The sequence below is a fragment of the Centropristis striata genome, chromosome 3, assembly GCF_030273125.1.
Source record: "Centropristis striata isolate RG_2023a ecotype Rhode Island chromosome 3, C.striata_1.0, whole genome shotgun sequence".
Taxonomy (NCBI): domain Eukaryota; kingdom Metazoa; phylum Chordata; class Actinopteri; order Perciformes; family Serranidae; genus Centropristis; species Centropristis striata.
In genome coordinates, this window is record NC_081519.1 from 36,700,020 (window position 1) to 36,721,071 (window position 21,052).

The window sequence follows — 21,052 nt, forward strand, 5'->3', positions numbered from 1 at the left end:
ATCTGATTGCATAATCCAGATAACATGGAATCCATTTCTATCCAACCCTGTCACCCCCTCTGCCTGGATATAAAATAATCATAAAAGTGCAAACTGGCCTAGACTCTTGAATCTCTCTCAAAAGTTATATTAGTATAATATTCTGTTCGCTCAGTTGTTTAATAGACATTGCAATTCCATTGGTGGAAGAAGCACAAAACCTTTACTTACATTTAAAGGCAGTAATATCACAGTGTAAAAATATTGAAGTAAAAGAAAAAAGTAAAAATCCTGCAAATTAAAGTACAAAAGAAACCTATACTTAAGAACCTCACAGTACAGAATGGCACATTTCAGAATCATTACATGACTAAATTACTCTCTATTAAAAACATAAAAATGCCACTGTAATTTCTACAAATAGTTGAAAACATGAGATGCAATAATGTCTCCTGTAAATTAAGTTAGGTGGTGTCATATGCAGCTTCGAAGAGCAAAAAATGGAAAGAAGATGATAAACTGATGCAGAAAATGCACAAATTGCTGCATAAAATTAAAAACCGGTGCAAATAAATTCAGGAAATTAAGAAGGTAACTGTAGGTAAAGGAAACGGCTTGTCCAGCCTTAATTAATGTTATTAGTCACACCTGTGTTTGACAAGTTAAAACGATGGCAACAGCATAAAGTAAGACATTGTGAAATCTCCCATGTTCCCTTGGATAGAAAGCAGTTCAATGGTCAAATAACGTAACTGAAACTGCACCAGTGTGTTGGTGCAACTTTAATTAAGTCCATAAATCATTTATTTTTCACCTGTCAAGCAATGTTCTTTTTATTTCTCCCCAATTACACAAGCTCCTGTTATTTTCCCATTGCCATAATGTTTTTAAAAAATAATTTAAAGTGTTGTTTTCAGACATATTTTTCATAACTTCCATTTGTTTTCAACGAGGGGTTTTGTGGGGGTGTTTGGGAGGTTGTCAAACAAGTTTTCTCCCCTCTCAGCACTATCCAAAGTGCAGTGAGAAGTCTTCTGTCAGTCAAACACGCATCTCAAGTGTCATATTTATATATATAGCCAGGCGGCTGTCTGCCAACTGAGCAACACAACCAATCACTAACAACATTGTCACTGTATCCCCAAGGAACAAGTTAGCGCCGACATCTCTCTGGGGCCTAACACAAGGAGCAAGACACTTTTGGGACACACTCTTTGGGACCGACACACTCATCCCTTTCTCTCTCTCTATCGCACGCACGCACACACACACACACACACACACACACACACACACACACACACACACACACACACACACACACACACACACACACACACACACACACACACACACACACACACACACACACACACACACACACACACACACACACACACACACACACACACACACACACACACACACACACACACACACACACACACACACACACACACACACACACACACACACACACACACACACACACACACACACACACACACACACACACACACACACACACACACACACACACACACACACACACACACACACACACACACACACACACACACACACACACACACACACACACACACACACACAGCACAAGGGTAGGGTAACATATATTTCTGTCAATCTTTTATTAGTAAACAAATTGACAATTCCCTTTTTACACATTTGGAAATACACTGCAAACTATGAGTTTTCAGGCATCTTGTTACAATCAATATGAAACATAGTAAAAAGCTAAATATGGTAACTACAATGCTGATGCAGTCTATTGTGGTCACACAACTGGCTAAGAATAGAATATAGTTGTTGATTTATGTGCAATTTGATGGTATATATCTACACTGAAAAATATACATAATATAGATTAATCACATTCCCAGGGCCAGCCCAAGATTATTGGTATTTTTCAATGCAAAACTGGCACACAACTTCTATCCATGCCTCCTGTCTCCAAATAAGGGGAGAAACATGTGTCATTATCAAACTTCAAATATCATTAAGCATGTATGTGATTAGCACTTCAAATCATTACATTACATTGACAATAATAATAATAAAAAAAGGTTAATTATGCGTGATGTAGTAAAATAGCGTCAACATTATTTGGCACCATGTTCTCTGTAGCAATAAGAAACTGAGCAAACAGTCACAACCTAAAATAACATGGAGGGACATAAAGAATGTTTCATCGAGTGATTTCACACAGATAATAACAGTCTACAGAGTGATCATTAGTAATAAGGAACAAATTAATACAAACAGTCAGTGAAAGTGCAGCTTTCAAAGCATGGACAGACAATGGGCCTCTGGGCACAGACAAAAAAACTCTTTCAGTTGTGGTCGTTTGTTCTCTTTGTAGTCATTTTACATCTCTTTGCAGTTGCTCTGTCTCTGTAGTCATTTTGTATCTTTGTAGTCATGTATGTCTCTTTGCAGTTGTTTTGTGTTTCTGTAGTCATTTTATGCCTCTCTGTAGTTGCTTTGTGTCTCTTTGCAGTTGTTTTATGTCTCTGTAGTCATTCTGTGTCTTTGTAGTTACTTCATGTCTGTTCATAGTATTATTTTTGGTGGTTTTTGCCCCTTTTTTAAGTCATTTTGTGTCTTTTTGTAGTTCCTTTGTGTCTCAGTAGTGGTTTTAAGTCTCTTTGTAGATGCTAAATGTTTGTGTCATAATTTTTGTGTCTCTTTAATTGCTTTGTGTCTCTGTAGTCATTGAGTTTGTCTATGTAATTGTTTTGTGTCTGTCATCATTGTGTCTCTTTGTGGTTGTTTTGCCTTTTTTTTTCCATAGTCGTTCTATCTATTGGTGTCTCTTTAAAAGGTACACGTGTCTTTGTTTGACATTTTCTCAGCTCCTGACTCTTTGGGTCTGTGCCCAGTAGGCCCGTTCAGTAATCCTTCCAAGTTTCAAAGTATCAGAATGATTCCCTTCAATTTTAAGTTTTGACCTAGAATGCCACTCTGGATCTAAGGGATTTGCTCGTCCCCCCATCACGCTGCTCATTTGATTAACAATGTCTGAGCAACACTGTCGTCAAATCATTGAGGTTAAATTAAACCTTTCTTTATAATCTTTACGACAGCCTGAATGAGATCACATTTTTTTGGATGAGTGTGTGCTCCACTGTGTGAACATTATCACTCTGTAACTAACTTCTTGGATTAGATCACATTTTCACCTTTGTTGTAATAACAACTATTGCACTCCATATGAAAATCCTGAAGAAACTGGCAGCACTGCTTAGCACACAACTCATCAGTAACAGCTACATTTATGTAAGATGCTTAGAGGCAAATAAACTGGCTTTGCGCTGACAGGAAAGCACACAATAAAACTTTAGAAATGTGGAAATGCAGTCTAATTAAGCCCACATCTGTATTTTTGGCAACTCCGAAAAGAGGTTTTGGGGCTAAAAGGGCTCAAGAGATACAAAAAAATAGGATATCACAAAGAATTAATAAGTCTGTGGGGGCTCATGAGTCAACTGAAGCTCAATTAGGCCAATTTAGGAGGTAAGTGAAACTACTGTAGCATAGATTTAAAGATCACAGAGGATCATAGAGCACTGTGAAAGCTGTTATACCACATTTGTTTGAAATAAAATGAAAGCTGGGCCTACAATAAGTGCCTGGAATTTAGAGGAATGAGGAGGAAGAAGTTTGGAGAAAAGAAAATCAGAAGGCAGACGTTGGAAAGAGCACATCCAGTAATTCAGAGCAGAATGGAGGCTAAGGTTCATTAAGGGGTCAGCATGACGACGCAGCGCCACGTCTGATTCTGCACCTATAACCTTCTTCTGAGGGCAGATTTAAGGTCCAAAATCTGAGTTTCCTCTGAACGAGGACGTACAGCTTTCCAGATCTCACTGTTTTCATCGCAGGCCAGGTAGTAAAACAACATGTGCAAGCCGCTGCTGATTATGTGCAAGAAAAGGAAAGATTAAAAATGTTTATGGGATAATTACAGAATTTGGCAAGACCTCACAAAAAAATCTGTAAAAACTGTTGCAAAAGTAGCAGCAAAGGATTGAGGACAGGCTGGCCTGCCAGACAAAATAAGATTAGAGAAAAATGAAGCTAAAGCCATATTGTGAAACAACTTCACACAGGATTAAGTTAAAGGAATACCTAACACCAAAATATCCATTTGTATATCAATTACTTACAGCCTGTTACCCTGAATTCTACAAGAACATTTTTTGTTTGTCACGATTTCACGGTGAACTGGGAATCCAAAAACATCCTTAATGAACTGAAGTAAATGGAGGCCACATTTAAAAAATGCAAAACTAAATCAAAACATTTTAATACACACTCTCAAACCCATTTATTCTATATTATGCTCAGCACTTCCCAAACATTTTTGGTAAAACCTTGCTATTCCATGTGGACGAGTAGTGAGTTTGTGCAAGCTTCAGACAATTGTGACTTGAATGTGACTGGTGCAGTATAATTTAAATCTCATTAAACAAGTTGTGGGTCTCCATTTACTAAAATTCATAAAGGATTTACTACGTTTTCAGGTCGTCCATTCACCATGGAGGCATGAGAAAAATACAAAGTTTTCTTCAAAAGTAACACACAGCTCGTAATCTTTTATAAAAGGTCATTTTAAAAGGTGAAGTATTCCTTTAACACCTTGTTAAGTAATAGCAAGTGAAAGAGTGGAGCACATGTGAGCGGCTAATAACTGTTATGGTATAAAAGGTTTTTCTCATCACAGAGAGGAGATTTTACAACATTTTGTAATTATTCTCAGGGACACAAGTAAGTCTTAAAATATTTGTATAAGCCAATGAGAGAAGAATTATTCACAATTAAATGAAAAGTCTGTTTGTTTGTTTTTTCGCTTATTCACTCTCTGGCTGAGAGTTAGAGTTAGATTTAATGCAAAGGAAATAAGCTTCCACACACTGTTCATTTCTGCATGTTTTACTGTGTGATTGCAATTTACATCAAAACACCCACTTGGCATTTTGCCTTGAAAACATTTTGATGAAAACAGCAATCACACCATAAAACCTAAATGTGTGTTCACGATCCGTCTCACTCGACTATGAATCACCGACATCAAACACTGAGATTAAAGATTGGTACAAACACGCACGACTTGCTTCACCGCTTTCATCAAAGTCTCACGATAAATTAGTGATTACTCACGTTAAGTGTAGAGATGGATCCTTCACAAAGTTGAGAATGTTTAGAGAGAGATCTCCCCAAAAAATAAAAGGCCATAACTTCAGTGCCATCAAAATAATTTGGTGCAATGTAACCATTTTCAGTCACTGTTTTGGTTGAAAGATCACAATTTTTCTTTTTCTTTTTTTTCTTTTTTACAAATTTACACGTACAAATGATTTCTAAATCCATGAATCTGCAGGTGTAAAGTTCCTCTGACCAACCTGAGCCATAAAATACACCAAACAGATGTTAATGTCCGTAATAGAAGCCGGTTAAGTTATATGTAAGGGTCTTTCACTTACACGTCAATGTTTTGATGCAGGTTTATCTGTCAATGCTCAGTTATCTTGAAGTATTTGTCCTGCCAGACAATGTCAGATGATTATATGATGTTTTTTTGTCGTTGAGTGCTGCAAAAATGCGTTTGCTGGCACTGCTGCACCCCGGTATCAGTGACGGCAGGGTGTTTGAGGGTGGCTGCAAGCTGAAGCAGGCCGAGGACACGGAGGGTACGCAAAGTTCAGGTCAAAGGTCGTGTTCGGGACAGTCACCGGCATCATCAGCAGCACGTCCTGCGAGACTCTGAGGCCTGGCGTCCCAGTTTGAAAGTTTTTCCTGAAGATGCTCCGGATGCGTCGGCAACGGGGATGCGCTTACCTTTGAGGAGACACACAAAAAAACATGTTTATGTAAGATTTTTCCACTCTATTTTAAAGATCACACACCGTGATTTGTTAACCATTAAAAAACACCGTTTTTTAATGGTAGCAATGCATGCCAATTACTGACAGCTATACCCCAGCCGTGCCCCAGTTTTCTACAGCTCACTGATTCCAAGCAAGTTCTGAGTATTAAATGTGTGCACACTGGAAAAATGACAAGTGGGCTCAAAAAGTCAGTATGCATACTAAAACACTTTGAGTGTGTCGCTGATGAATACATAAAATGGAAGCACTGCTCACAGATCTGAAAAAATCAAATCAAATAATTTGCAAATGGTGGTGAGACAGCTACAAAAAGATAAAAAGTACAAGTAATAAATATTTGAAAAACATTTTGCTTTCTCTTTGGATTGCCAGTGTAAAAGTTTCATCACAGTAAAGTATGTTAACTTCTTGTACTCTAAGTGTTAAACTAGTTTACTGTGAAGATTAGAATAATATAGTAGACAGAATTAGGATAGAGTGAGTAAACAAGCTGTCTCAATAACATGAAATGATGCTATACATGTGGATGTCAAACAAGTTTTTAGTATGCAGAATTACTTATGTGTGGTAAATGTATCTAGTTTTCCTTTTTAAGCACTAGGGTTGGACCTGAATAATAAATTATTTAGAGATTTGTTCGTTGGGCAGGTCTTCAGTTCTCAATTTTGGTATTTGATATTCTTTTTTCCAATGCTGTAGGACAGAGGAGAGAATCTCTAAAAGTAAGTTCTTTGACTCAGTTTGAGAGTTTTTATTGCTTTTTTGATACTTGACTCGTCTCCTTTGATGTCTGTTATTCACTGAGGGCGGGGCTTTGCACACAGACTGTGGAGCAGAGAGTGAGGTGCAGTGACGACTCCACAGTCTGCTAACTTGTTGCTCTCACTACCAATATAAGCTTCTCTGTTTGAACAATAGGCTGAAAAAGAAAATGCAGGCTAAAACTTAACTGTGGTGTTCTGTTGGAATTAAGATATGTGCAGAGAGAAGTTGGCTAACTAACAGGGCTTATCTATGCAGCATTTAGTGCCATAGGCTTTAGCCAACTGTGGTGCTACGCATCTAAACAGAGAACAGAGAAATGTCTGGAGACCAGAGCCCAAAAAATGGCTTTCAGGACAAATCTAATAAAACCACTTCATACTCAAACCTGTTAAGGATAAATATGTAGTAATGAACTGGAACACAGCTGTTGATTACATCTCTCTAATGCTTATCAGTTGCCTCTCAGAAGTGAATTACCACTCACAACCAACCACCCATCTCTGCAAATATGCATTTCTCAATTCAGTGTCAAAAAGTCATGATTAAGTGGACTCTGCTTTGACATTATCTTTATCGTATTTTCGACTAGCTCATCACTGTCAGAAGTCTGACACAAACACAGAAAAGAATGATGACACTCAAGTTGAAACGTTTGGAAAGTATACTATTCAAAACATCGTCTACCTGCATTGAAACACAAAGGGAGACAAGATAATTATCTTAATGCTGCACAGTGCTTAATGTGTCACGGCTCAATGGGAGCCGGGAGATGTACAACAAGAAGCACACTCACTTATCTCTATAAACACCTCGTTGATGTTAATGGCATTCTTGGCACTGGTTTCTACGAAGATGGCATGGATGGAGTCTGCGTAGTCCTTGGCATCCTTCTCCGACACTTCCCTGTAAATACAAGAGGTATTAAGAAATTATTATGTTGCAATATGCAAACAAGATTCTCCAATTTCATGCATTACCTGATAGCCATCAAAATGTAATTCCACAGCTGTTATGTGAATGATTTCCCAATTTCATGGATTATATTACCAAAAGCACATGTATCCGAGCCTGGGAGACTCTTTAATTGGTCGCAAAAATGTAAATATGAGAGATTATTAAGTGTACAACACATAAGCACAACTTTCCCACTAAAGTCTGACACAGCAGCTCACTTACACAGAATAGTAATCAATACAAGAGCCAATATTCCTAAACTCCACAAGCAATAAATTCCAGTAATATTTCTAAGCCGAACATCAGATATTATTCCAATGCTAAACAGGGTCATAACATTTCATTACAAGAATTTTTTCCTCATATGCCAGACAGCTGAAATCCCATTTTTGCTCTCGGGCTGTAAATAATGAGGCATCATCATACCGTTCATGGCACACACACATTATCTCTAATTCAGGCTCACCTGGCGTCTGACAGGTCGCATTTGTTGCCAGCGATGGCGACCACTATATTAGGAGGACCGTGCTGGCGCAGCTCCTTCACCCAGTTCTTCAGTGTTTGGAAGGATTCCTGGTGAGACACGACATGTTAAACTGAATGAACCAATAAACTGACGAGCAGGGAGGCTTAAAGGATTAGTACGACATTGTGGAAAATATCCTTATTTGCTTCCTTCCAATACCACTCATGTCTTTATGGTTAGTTTAGCTTAGCATAAAGACTTGAAACAGAGGGAAACAGCTAGCCTGGCTCTGTCCAAAGGTGGAAAAATTCTCTTAAGAAGACATTATACCCTGTTTTTTTAGGGTCAGTCCACATACTGGAAAGTGGTATCGATCTTGTCATTTTTCCCACTCCTTTTTGACTATGTAATTAAAAATTATTGTTTTCTTATGCACTATTCTTTTGTTGGTGTGTTTATTTATGTTAAATATGTTTGAAATCAAGATTTACTTTCATTAAATTCATTCATTCATCACTCTTGGCAAGGATACAAATCAGTATACTTCACAAAAGGTCAGTTTTCCTATATGAATTGAAAAAACATATGCAATATAACAATAAAACTATACAGTGAGTAATTAGTAGCTTAGTATTTGAGGAGAAAATATAAACAATACCTCTTTTGTGATGTCATAAACAATGATGGCTGCCGCTGAACCTCTGTAGTACATCGGTGCCAGAGCCCGAAACTGAGGAGAAAGAATTCAGAATTTAAACTATCTTATTCAGAGACTATCAATCCTGACTCATCTATTATTTCCTTCTAAATTTTCGTTTTTCGGATATGAAAATGGCATCCGAACTACCACTGCAGTGTAATTTTACACCGCTAACATCAAGAAGCAGAGTCTAAGCTTTCATAGATTATACATAAGCACGGGTGATTACATCACTTCATTAATAAACTCCACATTACTGACTAACAAACTCAAAACAGAGTACACAAATGAGCAAAGAAGACAGCGAGTACTATTTGACTTAACCAGAGGCCAAGTGCTCTGAGCCTATAAGCCAAGAGGCTTTATTTAAAATGGAAGCATGGCAAGTCTTTCCACCAAGACCTCACACATGTGGTAGCCATCAAGAGAAAGATGAGCAGAATGTGTCAGAAGCTGTTAGCGTTTCGATATTTATGGAAGACTGTACATTTGATCTTAACCCAATACATCACAAAGCGCCGCGTAACCAAAACAACATGTGCGTTTCTGAATCCATAGCTGCCTGAGAGGCTGGGGGTTCTGCGTTTTTGCCAGGTTTTGGTATTTTTCTGGTTAAATACTTTCCAGTGCTCATTGAAACATGGCTTCAACAATGATCCTGCTGTCAAAATATCTGTCATAAAACCTTCTATTTTTAGCCTTACAGCTACATGCCAGTCACTATGGTGCAAACTGAAATATCTCAACAACTATTGGAAAGATTGGCAGGGAATGCAGCACCTATATTTATTGTGTCCAGAGGATGACACCTGCTGACCTCTAACTTTTCCTCTCGTATGAGGTTCACATTTATGTTTTTTTCTGTGAAATATCTCAACAACTATCAAATAGATTGTCAGGATATTTGGTGCAGACATTAATTTCCCCTTCAGGATGAAATTTTGGTGATCCCCTGACTTTTTTCCCCCTCAGGCTTAGGACCAAATACCGGCAAAGCATTCCCATGAAAGTGTGACATGGGAGTTGATTTTCACTCCTGTCCCGTCCCAGTCCCATGAGAGTAACAAAACATTTCTGTCACATCTCAATTCTAGAAAAATGACTTTTACCACCATCCAGCTTCAGTGTTCAGGCCCAAACTGGCTTTACTAAAGGGGACAAAAACATTAAAAATAAACCGGCCAGGAATCCCTACAGTTTTTCCTTTGAGCTGCTAGATTCCTGTTTCTAACACTCTATGGGGGCTGTCAGTGGTAATATTTATATATACATAAAAACTGACCTATTGGCACTATAATTCCCTTCCAGATTGCTCCTATTGACTTTTTTCCCTGTCCCTCTGGAATCCCACAGGAATCCTGTGACCCACAGGATGAAAAAACAATGCTGGCTTCTTATTAGTGTGATATAGGGCTGGTTGATATGTCCAAAGTCTTCTATCCTGATATTTCATGTCCTGATCTTAATATTTTATGATTTAGTTACCATAGCTCCCTGGAACTTGCCTGGAACTTGGATGCTTTTATATTTCTGTTTCTTTTGACATGTCTGATATTTACCTTTTTTCTTTTGTTTGTTTTGTTTTTATTTATTGAAACACATTGAGTCTACGCCTGTCGTATGAAATGTGCTATATAAATAAACTTGACTTGATATAGACTGTTTTTTTGTCATTCAATAAATAAATAAATAGTCATCCAAATGATGGACAAATTGTCTTCATGTTTTTCAACAGCTTGTTTTTCGACACCACAATAAAAACGACATTTCTATATATTTTTGATGATACATTATATCACCCAGCACTAGTGTGATAACACTCTAGTACAGCCTCACAGAGACTGGACATATTTATCGTCTGTTTTTTCTTTCAGTTCAAGCTGTAGTTTATAGGGACATTTATCTTTTTTAATTATTTTCCTACTGAAACAAATATGGACTATTAGCTCTTGATCTCAACTCTGTTAAAATATGATGCTTGCAGTGGCCTCTACAGGAATTTTAAGTTGTAACTGTTTCAAAAGCTTTGTTGGCAAAACAAACGAACAGTATATTCCAAAGATAAGAAAATTTTAAAAATGTACTTTCCCCTCTCCAGCTAGTAACCTCTATATACCTTTTTGTAGTGTATACTGGACCGGGGCTTTTTACAGACTAATAAAACCATGTGTCATGTATTAACTAATGATATTTATTTTAAAAGAAACAACCCCTGTCTGAAAAAGACCTTCACTTGGAATGACCCTGCCTTCCCGCCAATTTCATTTTCCTTTACAATACGGTGGAATAAACTATCCATCTTGGAGTGACACTGTTACCTCAGGAAAGCACACATTCCACATAATTATAGTTGTTACTGGCCCCAAGTCCACCAACGGGAATCCAACTTGGGATACTTGGCAGCGGCACTGAGGAGAGTGCTGTCTGTTTCATTGGCTAGTGTTGGGCTGCACCACTACCACTCCTGTGTGGTCTATCTCTGCCTTAACCCAAAGAGCAATCACAGCGAGGCCAGACGTCTGGCCGCACAGCAGCCCAGAAAACGGCCCCACTGATGCCTGGCGAGTGCTGATTAATTGCTGAAACCGCGAGCTGGGTGCATAATGAAAGAAACCTTCCTATTTCAGAAGGATGCAAGGTTCCCTTTGCTTGTTTTCTGCGAGGAAAGGAGCAGTCAGAGGGAGAGGACTTGACGGGCTGCTGACAGCTGGACTCAGATGTACTCGTGAGGCCTAATCTGGTCTCAAGATATGGATTGTGGAAATCACAGAGCTTTCGGTCTCCCCTTCCACAAGCATTGGCTGGCTTTGTGTTCCCCTTACTCAAGTCAACAGATTTTGATAGGCCAAGAAGTTAGAAAACAAGCCACAAAAGGCCTCAAAATACCACACTAAGTATGTATAAAAACACACACACACACACACTCACACACACGCACGCACGCACACGCACACACGCAAAAAAACTACCAAAAGGAATGCTGCAACTTTTTCACACACAGATGTGAACCCCTTGGGATGCCAAGAGGCCACGTGGGAGTGAAAAAGTGGATTTGTGGGAATGAAAAATGTGGAGAAAATGGAAAAGAACACAAAAGAAAAAGACACAGTTGCCAGGAAAAGAAATGAAAAGACAGATTCCATAGGAGCAAACACAAAGGCGGAAAAAAAGAAGGACACTGTGGATGTGGAGTTGCAGCGACACTCAGATAAGACACAGTGGCAGGCAGCACACGCCAGTGGGCTGAGACAGCTTTGGTTTCATCCTCTCAACTTATCTTAGACGAGGCTGCATTGATGTCACCTCAAGGCCACGGAGAAGCAGAGGCCGCCCGGGGGGAATAAAAAGGAGGATAAAAGGCAAACAGCATCTTATCGCACCTCTCTGGAGAGGACAGCAGCAGGGATAAGACATTACACCAGCAGGGAATGTGCATGAGAAAAAGAGAAGGGCATGCACAGAAAAAGGGGAAGTGATGTAGCGAGTTAATGCAGAGAAATGTGGGATGTAGGGTGTGAGTCAACAGAGAAAGTAGTTCCTTACGCTATGACTCTGTGGGGCTTGGTGTTGTTGGACAGGCTGGTATAATTGGGCTCAAACTAGGGCTGGGCGGGTAAACAAATATGATTTTCAATTACAATTTTGGCTTCCAGTGATTGGAAAAACAAGATAATTGGGACAAAATGATTGTTGTGCTGCTTCCTGTTTCCCAATGGTGCTCTTATTTTGTCTACTGGCTGTAATATGCTGCCTATAGTTTGCCAAAATGTAGTATGTATGTTTAGGACATTACAGTTTATTGCAATGCACTACAACATGATAGACTTTGGTCTCATCTATTATTATTTTATATATATCGAATCTAGAAGTAACGTTATTCTTATTTATTTTTATCAAATTTTTTTATTATTTATATTTAATTACCCATGTATATTTTGTAAATTATATATTATTTATTTTATTTATAAATTATTTCAAAATGCACATTTCTTATTTTTTTAAATGTAAGTTTTAAGTTGTTTTTGTTAAGTAGTTAAAAATAAAAATAATGTTAAAAGACAAGTTTTTTTTAATTCAATAAATGCATGATATTCCCAATATCAGTCAATGCATAATCAGTTATTAGTTAATCATGAGCTTAATATTGACCCAAATAATCGTGATTGTGAATTTTGCCCATATCAAGCAGCCCTAACTCTTTTATCACAGAACATCTGTAAGTGGTTTCAGTCCTGAACCTCGAGTGGGTGATGAGGCTTTTTAAATATTGCTGCTGGAGAGTAGATAACCTAAGAGGTGGCTCCTGGACATGATAGTTGAAGAGAACAACGGGTTATAGATGTCTACGAAAGATAAAAATGACACAAAAGAAAAAGCAACGTCACTCCTTTATTTGTGTCTCTAATCAACGACTGCAATGAGGACGAAGTGTGAGTGGAGAAGAGAGAGGCGGGACAAAGATTAAAGGTGACAAGAGGGACAGATCGTGACAGACTCGCTAACGTTTCTAGTAAACCAAACAGATGCCACTCACTGATGTTAGAAAAACAAATCCATGAAACCACATGTGTCATTTAAAAGGGGAATCCTAAATCAAGAGCACTGAAGGAGGGAGGCTGTTGGTGAGCAGGCTGAGCTCTGCCTATAGGAAGGTAAATGTTGCCCCCTATCAGAAGTAATGAAGAACTGCAGTTGTATTTACGGAGTGATACATTTTCACATGTAAGCAGCTTTCTCACTTCCTTTAAAAAACACTCTGGGAATGAGGACACCAGTTAAAACTGTATGCTGTGGTTGTTTGTCTGTGAAAAGCTAAAACTCATGTGAATATTGCTTAGGTTGACAATCCACCAGTGTTTTTTTATTTAAAAAAATACTGAGACCAAAAACCTCAATGGATATTACTGACCCGCTCCTGTCCTGCCGTGTCCCAGATGAGGAACTTGTGCAGCTCGTTTTGGTATTGCACCGTCTTGGTCATGAAGGATGCGCTGGGGAAGAGAAAAGGCCTCATAATTAATCATATTGTGTCAGTGGTGGAATGTTACTAAGTGCATTTACTTAACTACTGTACCTAAGTACAATTTTACTTTACTTGAGTATTTCCATTTTATGTAACGTTATACTTCTACTCCACTATATTTTGAGACATATATTATACTTTTTACTGCACAACATTTAGCTGACAGCTTTTCAGGTCAAGATTTAATATGAATAACCAGATCAATGTTAAGTGATTAGACATTAAAAAAAACCTCATAACAGTATATAAAGTAGTAAAAATCTTTACATTTATATAAATGCACCAATACAAGTAATCATATAATCTTCAGTATATATAAAACAATCTGAGTGGGTACTTCTACTTTTGATACTTCTTGATTTGATTCTGATACAATTGTACTTTTACTTAAGATTTCGAATGCAGGACTTTTACTTGTAGTGGTGTAATTATGCTGTATGATATTAGTAATTTTACTTCCACCACACAGGAAGAAAAACACACGTTCATTTATATCATCAATTGGCTTTGTCTTGAATTATCTGCCAGTTTAAGTAAACAATGACATCCGAAATGTTGAATATTCAATAACTTCAATGTACATGGACCATTACACTCACCCTTACGGTGTTTCTATATTATGTGTTCTGTTTGCACTGTTTTGGTTTTAATGCTGCATTGCATATTTCAACTAATTGCACTAATTGAATCATGCTGAATACAGTTTATAATGTTCTTACTTTATTGACACTTAATTGCTGTGGGAAGGAAGTGGAGAATCTGGACAGAACATGCAAACTCTTCTGCGGCGCCCCGAGCCAAATTCGAACTCATCACCCAAAAATGATTAGTAGTAGTTTGTAATTGTTGTTTTCTATCAGTAGCTACAACCATGAGTGACACAAAACATCATGTTATGTCATTCCTTGAACTCGTGCTGTTCTTGGTGAAAGTGCTTTCTTTGAACTACAAAGTCACCTAAAACTAGATTAGGTTGGAAAGTATTGCACATTATAAAAACAGGATGGATGACTATTTAGCCACTGAATGCAGTAGTCCTGTTAATGAACACATACATCCACATAATTCATTGTTTGATATAATTTGCTGTTTTGAATGAAGTCTTTTAAGTCTGACTCTCTCGTAAAAGAAATTCTGAAACTCAATGAGTATATCCTTGATAAAATAGAAGCTATTATAAAAGAAAATAAAAATAATCTGACAATCATTGACCAGGGCGCTTTTTTCTAATTAGCTATTCTATAGAATAGAGCGTCATAAAATAATAATATAAGTTTTCCAAACCCAGCTTGACATACTCCAATAGCTTGTTTTGTCAAATTAACAGTCCTGAACTTTAAACTTCACACATGTGAAAAGCATTTAGGCATTTTTGCTTAAAATGTAATTTAAACAATCAATGTATTATCAAAATTGTTGCCAATTCATTTTCTAATCCTTTCAGCTCTTGTTCGTACTGATTAATCCATGAATAGACAGAAATGAACAGATAACATGACAATGTCCCAGTGTTACCCACAGACCAGGTAGCAATTTGTGGTGCTCCACTGACATCTGTGGGGGAATCGAGTGTCACAGTGTCATGGAGTCGGTCATCAGGTGTATGCAGCGGGCGGCATTCAACACTTTCTGAAGCTGCCATATGAAAAAACCTGAATCTATTGTTCTTCAGAGTCACCTGCTGAAACCACTATAAAGCTACAGCATTTGGAATTATTCAGTCGGTTCTTTAAAAGTAAGTTCTTTAAAATATTTTTACCAGAACCCTGCCTGGTTTCTTTCCTCACCCCAACTTGTTCAATCTTTAGATTCTGTGAATCAGGAATGATTTGCAAAAAAACAACTTCAATTTGAGGTTTTTATTTCAAATAATTAACTTAAGACCTACCTCAACCAATAACCTGTTCTAACTTTTTGGGTAAAATAAAATAATGTAACAATAAAATATATTTACACAAATATGCATGGCTTGCATGCCCTATCAGAACACCTAATTTTTCTTGGCTTCCTGAAAAATGACTCAAGTGCTCTCTCATAAGAGACCTCCTTGGGTTCGGGTTATGGAAAGTCTTGTTTGAGAAACAGTAGCCTACAGTACAAGACCAAAAAAACATAAAAACAATAACAAAACCGCAAACAGCCACAGACAAATCAGAATTAAAATACTTTACCCACTCTTGTTTTTTTAATTAAATGTCTACACTTATCTGTTTCCACCTCACCTGTTGAACCTATAGAACATTCAGATAAATTAACGTTTACTAGCCATTTGACTGTTCAACTTTGTTTCAGACTGATACCTCCACATGCTGCTCCTTAGGCAGTTTTTGCCGTATAAAAAAATCTTTCAATACTCGTCTTCTCATCTGGATTAAAGCAGGAAACATTCAAAAAAGTACTGATAACAACAATAATAATATTAATAATAACAACTTAAAAAATGTGGTCTATTCTTTTTTATTTGACTGTGGGCATAGTAGTCTATCTCAAATATTAGGGCTGTAAAGTCCTAAATTCTTTAAATATAACACTTTCTTAACATTTTAAACATTTTTAGGCAAGAAAGTAGCCCATTAGATCCCCAGTGCGTCGTTAACTTGACTAAATACCAGCTGTTTACTATTTTGTTCGGACGAATTCGGCGCTACTCAAGCTAGCCGTCGTGTGCAACACACTCCTGGTTACATTCACAAAAATAAAAAAACGCCCGTTGCCCTTTATAACGATAGAATTTGTTATTTTACTTTGAAAACAGGAAGCGAACCTACCCTCAATGTAGCTAGCTTGAAGCAGCCGTTTTGACTGCTCTCGTCCCGTTAACGGCATTTGCTGCAACCATTCAATATGCCCTAACGTTACCGGAGAGTCTTGACAGCTCTGAGATCGGCCTGGTTCATTGTAAAACTTTTATTTATTGGTGTGAATGTGGTGTTTTCTGTGCGTAGGCTAACGTTCAAGACCCCAAAGCAGTGCTCTTCTGTCCAACCACTTCCCCTTGATTGGGAAAAAACATACCGGTAATCATTTTGTGGCGGTCGTATGACCCATGTATGGGAAACACTGATGTCCTGCAAACAACCCCACACACAAAACAGTGAAATACAGAATAAACACAATCAGTGCTGGGAGATAGCAGGAAAACTCACCCAATTGTTGGGTTGATGTTTGGGTCAAAGCTGTCCTCCACGAATCTCCAAACAATACTCGACTTTCCAACACCAGTGTCCTGCAGAGACAAAATAAAGAGGATGTTTACTAAACAGGGTCAGAGACAATTACTCGATGTATAATCACAACAACACAAACAAATTCTCTGGCAATATGCCCGGACATTAATGTTTTTTTCATGGCATCTTCTTCCTTCCTGCTCCCCTCGTCAGCCTGTGACTCTGTGACAGGACACACGTAGTTCAGCTGATACTGTTTTTACATCTTAATAGTTGAGCGAAAGGAGGAGATGAGATAACTTTACTTCAGGAATGTATTCATGAGATACTGGAAGAGAAAATTGTAGCTTATGCTGTTGTTATATGCAGTATAGACATGGATGAATGTTGTTTCTGTGTCTCATTTGTAAACAGAGACTGAACCAAAAACAACCAATGTTATTTTAAACAATTATATAATGATTAAGATTGCAACTAATGATTATTTTCAACATTTGCCACTTTGTTTGAATAATTAAAGAATCCTTTGGCCTAAACACAAGTTCTCAGAGTTCAACGTGAAAACTGTCAGGACAAATGTCTTGTTTTGTCTGACAAACAGTCTAAAACTGAAACATACTAAATGTATAAATGTAAACAGAGAAAACCAGAAACTCAAATCCTCACATGGAAGAAGCTGGAATCAGAAAATGTTTGCAATTTTAACTTAAAAAAACAATTAATCAAATTGTTTCAACTCTATTTTAAGCTTCATAGTATATGATGCAGAGGAGTTATTAATGGAATGCTGGTACAGGCAATAATTAATGTGTTAGTCTATAACATTTAAAAAAATAGTGAGGACATGTCCAGTGGCCCATGCTGGGTTCTTGTTTTGTCTGACAAACAGCCCAAATGACATGAATCAGCAAATCCTCACTTTTAAAAAGCTGGAACCAGAAAATGTTTTGCAACACTGTGGTTGATTTATTTTCTATTGATCAACTGGAGGACTGTTTCAGCTCTATTTTAGGAGCATTAGTAGATGATGGAGAGAAGGAGATGTGAGGAGGCTATTTAAGTTACCTATTAACGGGAAGGTGGTAGAAAAAATACAAACTTCATCCGTCTCTATGTCTTACATTACACAAGTTTAGTGTTAGAAGATAGATCAACTGTTTATATATTAAATAGCATATATTTGTCTAGCTCCTCTTAATCACAGTATTAGCATTGGAAAAACATTATTGCCTTCTATGGTCCTCAACAGGACTCTGGACTTGGTCTTGACTTTGTCTCAACGGCCTTTGGACTTGGCTTGGACTACATTAAGCTGGTCTTAACTACAGCACACTGTACACTGTTATTGTTATCATTATTATATCTACACAAAACTACCACTTCTAAAATTTGCACAGCTCTTACATTTTATTAAGATATATTGTACATACACATGTTACATTTCATAGTATTTGTATTGGAACGTTCCTCTTTTCTATATTTAGGATTTGTGCAATACTTGCTTTATTGTTAATTTCATTCTCTCTTGCTATGTTTATGTTATGCATCTAGAATAAGTGACAATAAACTGGTATACAATGGACATGCATATGTTGTTCCAGTGACTGATTTAAACATTTTAAACTGCAGAAAAGACAGTAAGAGTATAGGTAAAGAAATGTTATTCTTGGCAGCTCTAACTCCTTAATCACTATATTAGAATTAGATAGACAGTATTGCCTACTATGGTCTTGAACAGGACTTTGGACTTGGTTTGGACTCGGACTTGACCACGCCTTGGACTTGACCTGGACCCGGTTATTTTATTCCGATATATTGTACATACACATATTTTATTTTTCAACATTTGTATAATAACTTTCTGCTATGATATGATTTGTGCAGTACTTGCTTTATTGTTAATTGAATTGTCTCTGTTATCTATGTTTATGTTATGGACCAAAAAAGAGTGACAATCTACTTTGCAAAAAAACAGATTCTAAATCTGATGTGCAGTTTGGACATGCATACATTATTCCTTTGACTCATTGACACATGTTAAACTCTAGAAAGGACAGTAACAGTATAGGTAAAGACATGTTATTTTGTCCACTCTAATCACTACATTAACATCTGAAAGACATTATTGACTACTCAACTGCCTTTGGACTTGACCATGTCTTGGACTTGACTTTGACTCGATTAAGATGTCAGCCCAGTTATTGTTATTGTTATTATAATTATTACTACACAAAACTACCGCTTCTAAAACATGCACAGCTCTTCAGTTTTAGCTACATTTTATAGCATTTTTTCACATTTGTATTGTAATTTTCCTCTATTCTATATTCATGATTTGTTACTTGATTGTTAATTTAATTTTATCTTACCATGTTTATGTTATGTACCCAAAAAAAGTGACAATAATCCTGAATCTGATATGCAGTTTGGACAACATACATAAATGTTGTTCCTGTGACTGATTTACACATTTTAATCTGCATAAAAGACAGTAACAGTAAAGATAATAGAAATGTGTGTGTTATGACCCAATTGATCACAAGTATACACACATGTAAACACACCTTTCTATGAGTGAAGTGTATAGCTTGATGAAGGAGCAGTATGGGTCATTGGATGCCACAGGTACAGTCAGATGTACATATATATATTTTTTTTTTAAATCGATACTAACTTACCCCCAGCAGACAAACTTTTAACTCCCTCAGCGCCATATCGATCTCCTGTCACTCAAAATGAGTTTGTGATGATGACCATTGACAGTTTTCTCCTCCTGGTTTTACCATTAAATCTCTTAATATTCTTCAGCTGTTGTATGTTTACAAACAACTTTTACTTCATGGCGGTCAAAAGCTGCCAAATGCGCATCTCAAGTGAAGTTATAACCCTCGCTATCTGGCGTTAAAACGTCCATTAGTCCGTCGTTTTTTCCATATTGTGATGATTGTAAACAGCTAGCTGGCTAACAGGAAAAATCGCTCAGTCTCCATCTTGAACTATACGGCGAGCGGTCACGTGACTGTTCCGGCTCTTTTCCTTTTTTTGTTTTGTTTGGAGAAACACACAAAGCCCTTTCGCAAAACAAAAACGATGAACTATGTTGCAACGTTATCCTTTGTTTAGCAAAAAAAAAATCATCCACAAGAATAGAGTTATGAAATCATCCCCCAAATGTATTGTGTTCATGAATGAATTCAAATTGTTCTTAAAATTTCTAAAAATTCTATCAATAACAAAGGCACAAAAATTATGATATCTTGAAAAATTTTCCCACTGAAATGAACAGTTAAAACAAATTCGAACCCCACTTATTGAAAAAATGTATTTTATTTTTGTCTATTTATTTTGGTATTTATTTTAATTTTATTTCAACTGCTCTAATTTTACAATATTGATGTTACTATTATAAGTTTCACTGTTGATTGATGTTCACTTAGCATTCTTTCTACACTTTTGCAAAGTATGTACTGTGAAAAACGTGCCAGAAACAGGGCCAGTTCTAGGCAGGCATATATGAGGGGGCAGTCAGAAATGTGAAGGGGGCATCATGTTATTTTTCTGTGCTTATAGTAAATACGCTTTCTTCATTGGTCTATGTGTCCAACCCCAACCTGGAGAAGTGGATTGCACTTTGTCAGGCCTCTACCTTCAGACCTGTCCAGGTGTCCCTCCTGAAGACTAAGCTCCTGCTGGTCTAGCTCTTAAGGTCACTGAGGCACGCAAACCCCTGACCACAATAAGGTGGCAATCCTTGGGGGGGGGGGGACTGAAAAATAAAATAAATGAATAAAATAAAACATCCCTCATACAGATTTCAACCAACAATCGTGTATCGTGTGTCCCTTTTTCGGCAGATTTTTCTGCTACTGCGGATAATTTTGTCAGATTGTAATGTATATTAATTTTGTGAGTATATTAAAATGTGCTTTCTCAACTTCTAAAATTTTGATTTGGCTCGGCCCCCTCTTGCCCCTGTGTAGAGCCGGCCTCAGCCAGAAATATTTATTTTTGTAATTTTCAATAAAGCATTGAAAAAAAAAGAGAAAAAAAGAGACACACAAAGCCCACCGGCTGTATTTATGCCCAGAT

At 37.3% G+C, this 21,052-nt stretch overlaps 1 protein-coding gene across 1 annotated transcript; it reads right to left on the reverse strand.

Annotated features, from left to right (window-relative positions):
• Positions 1-1,613: 1,613 nt before the first annotated feature.
• Positions 1,614-19,945, reverse strand: rab22a (RAB22A, member RAS oncogene family). The gene is made up of 7 exons (XM_059329367.1): positions 19,642-19,945; positions 16,943-17,022; positions 13,683-13,764; positions 8,732-8,803; positions 8,074-8,180; positions 7,447-7,556; positions 1,614-5,838 (listed from the first exon to the last, which is right to left on the reverse strand). The coding sequence occupies exons 1-7, from the start codon at positions 19,675-19,677 to the stop codon at positions 5,741-5,743; spliced, it is 585 nt and encodes a 194-aa protein (XP_059185350.1). The 5' UTR covers positions 19,678-19,945; the 3' UTR covers positions 1,614-5,740.
• Between the last annotated feature and the right edge of the window lie 1,107 nt (positions 19,946-21,052).

What these genes read in the sequence shown, in the direction of transcription:
- rab22a (XM_059329367.1), bottom strand. Translation starts at nt 19,677, where the DNA reads ATGGCGCTGAGGGAGTTAAAAGTTTGTCTGCTGGGG. An exon ending in AACATCAACCCAACAATTGG is followed by an intron (nt 13,765 to 16,942) that starts GTGAGTTTTCCT and finishes TCTCTTCCCCAG; the next exon opens with CGCATCCTTCATGACCAAGA. An exon ending in TTTATGACATCACAAAAGAG is followed by an intron (nt 8,181 to 8,731) that starts GTATTGTTTATA and finishes GTGTCTCACCAG; the next exon opens with GAATCCTTCCAAACACTGAA.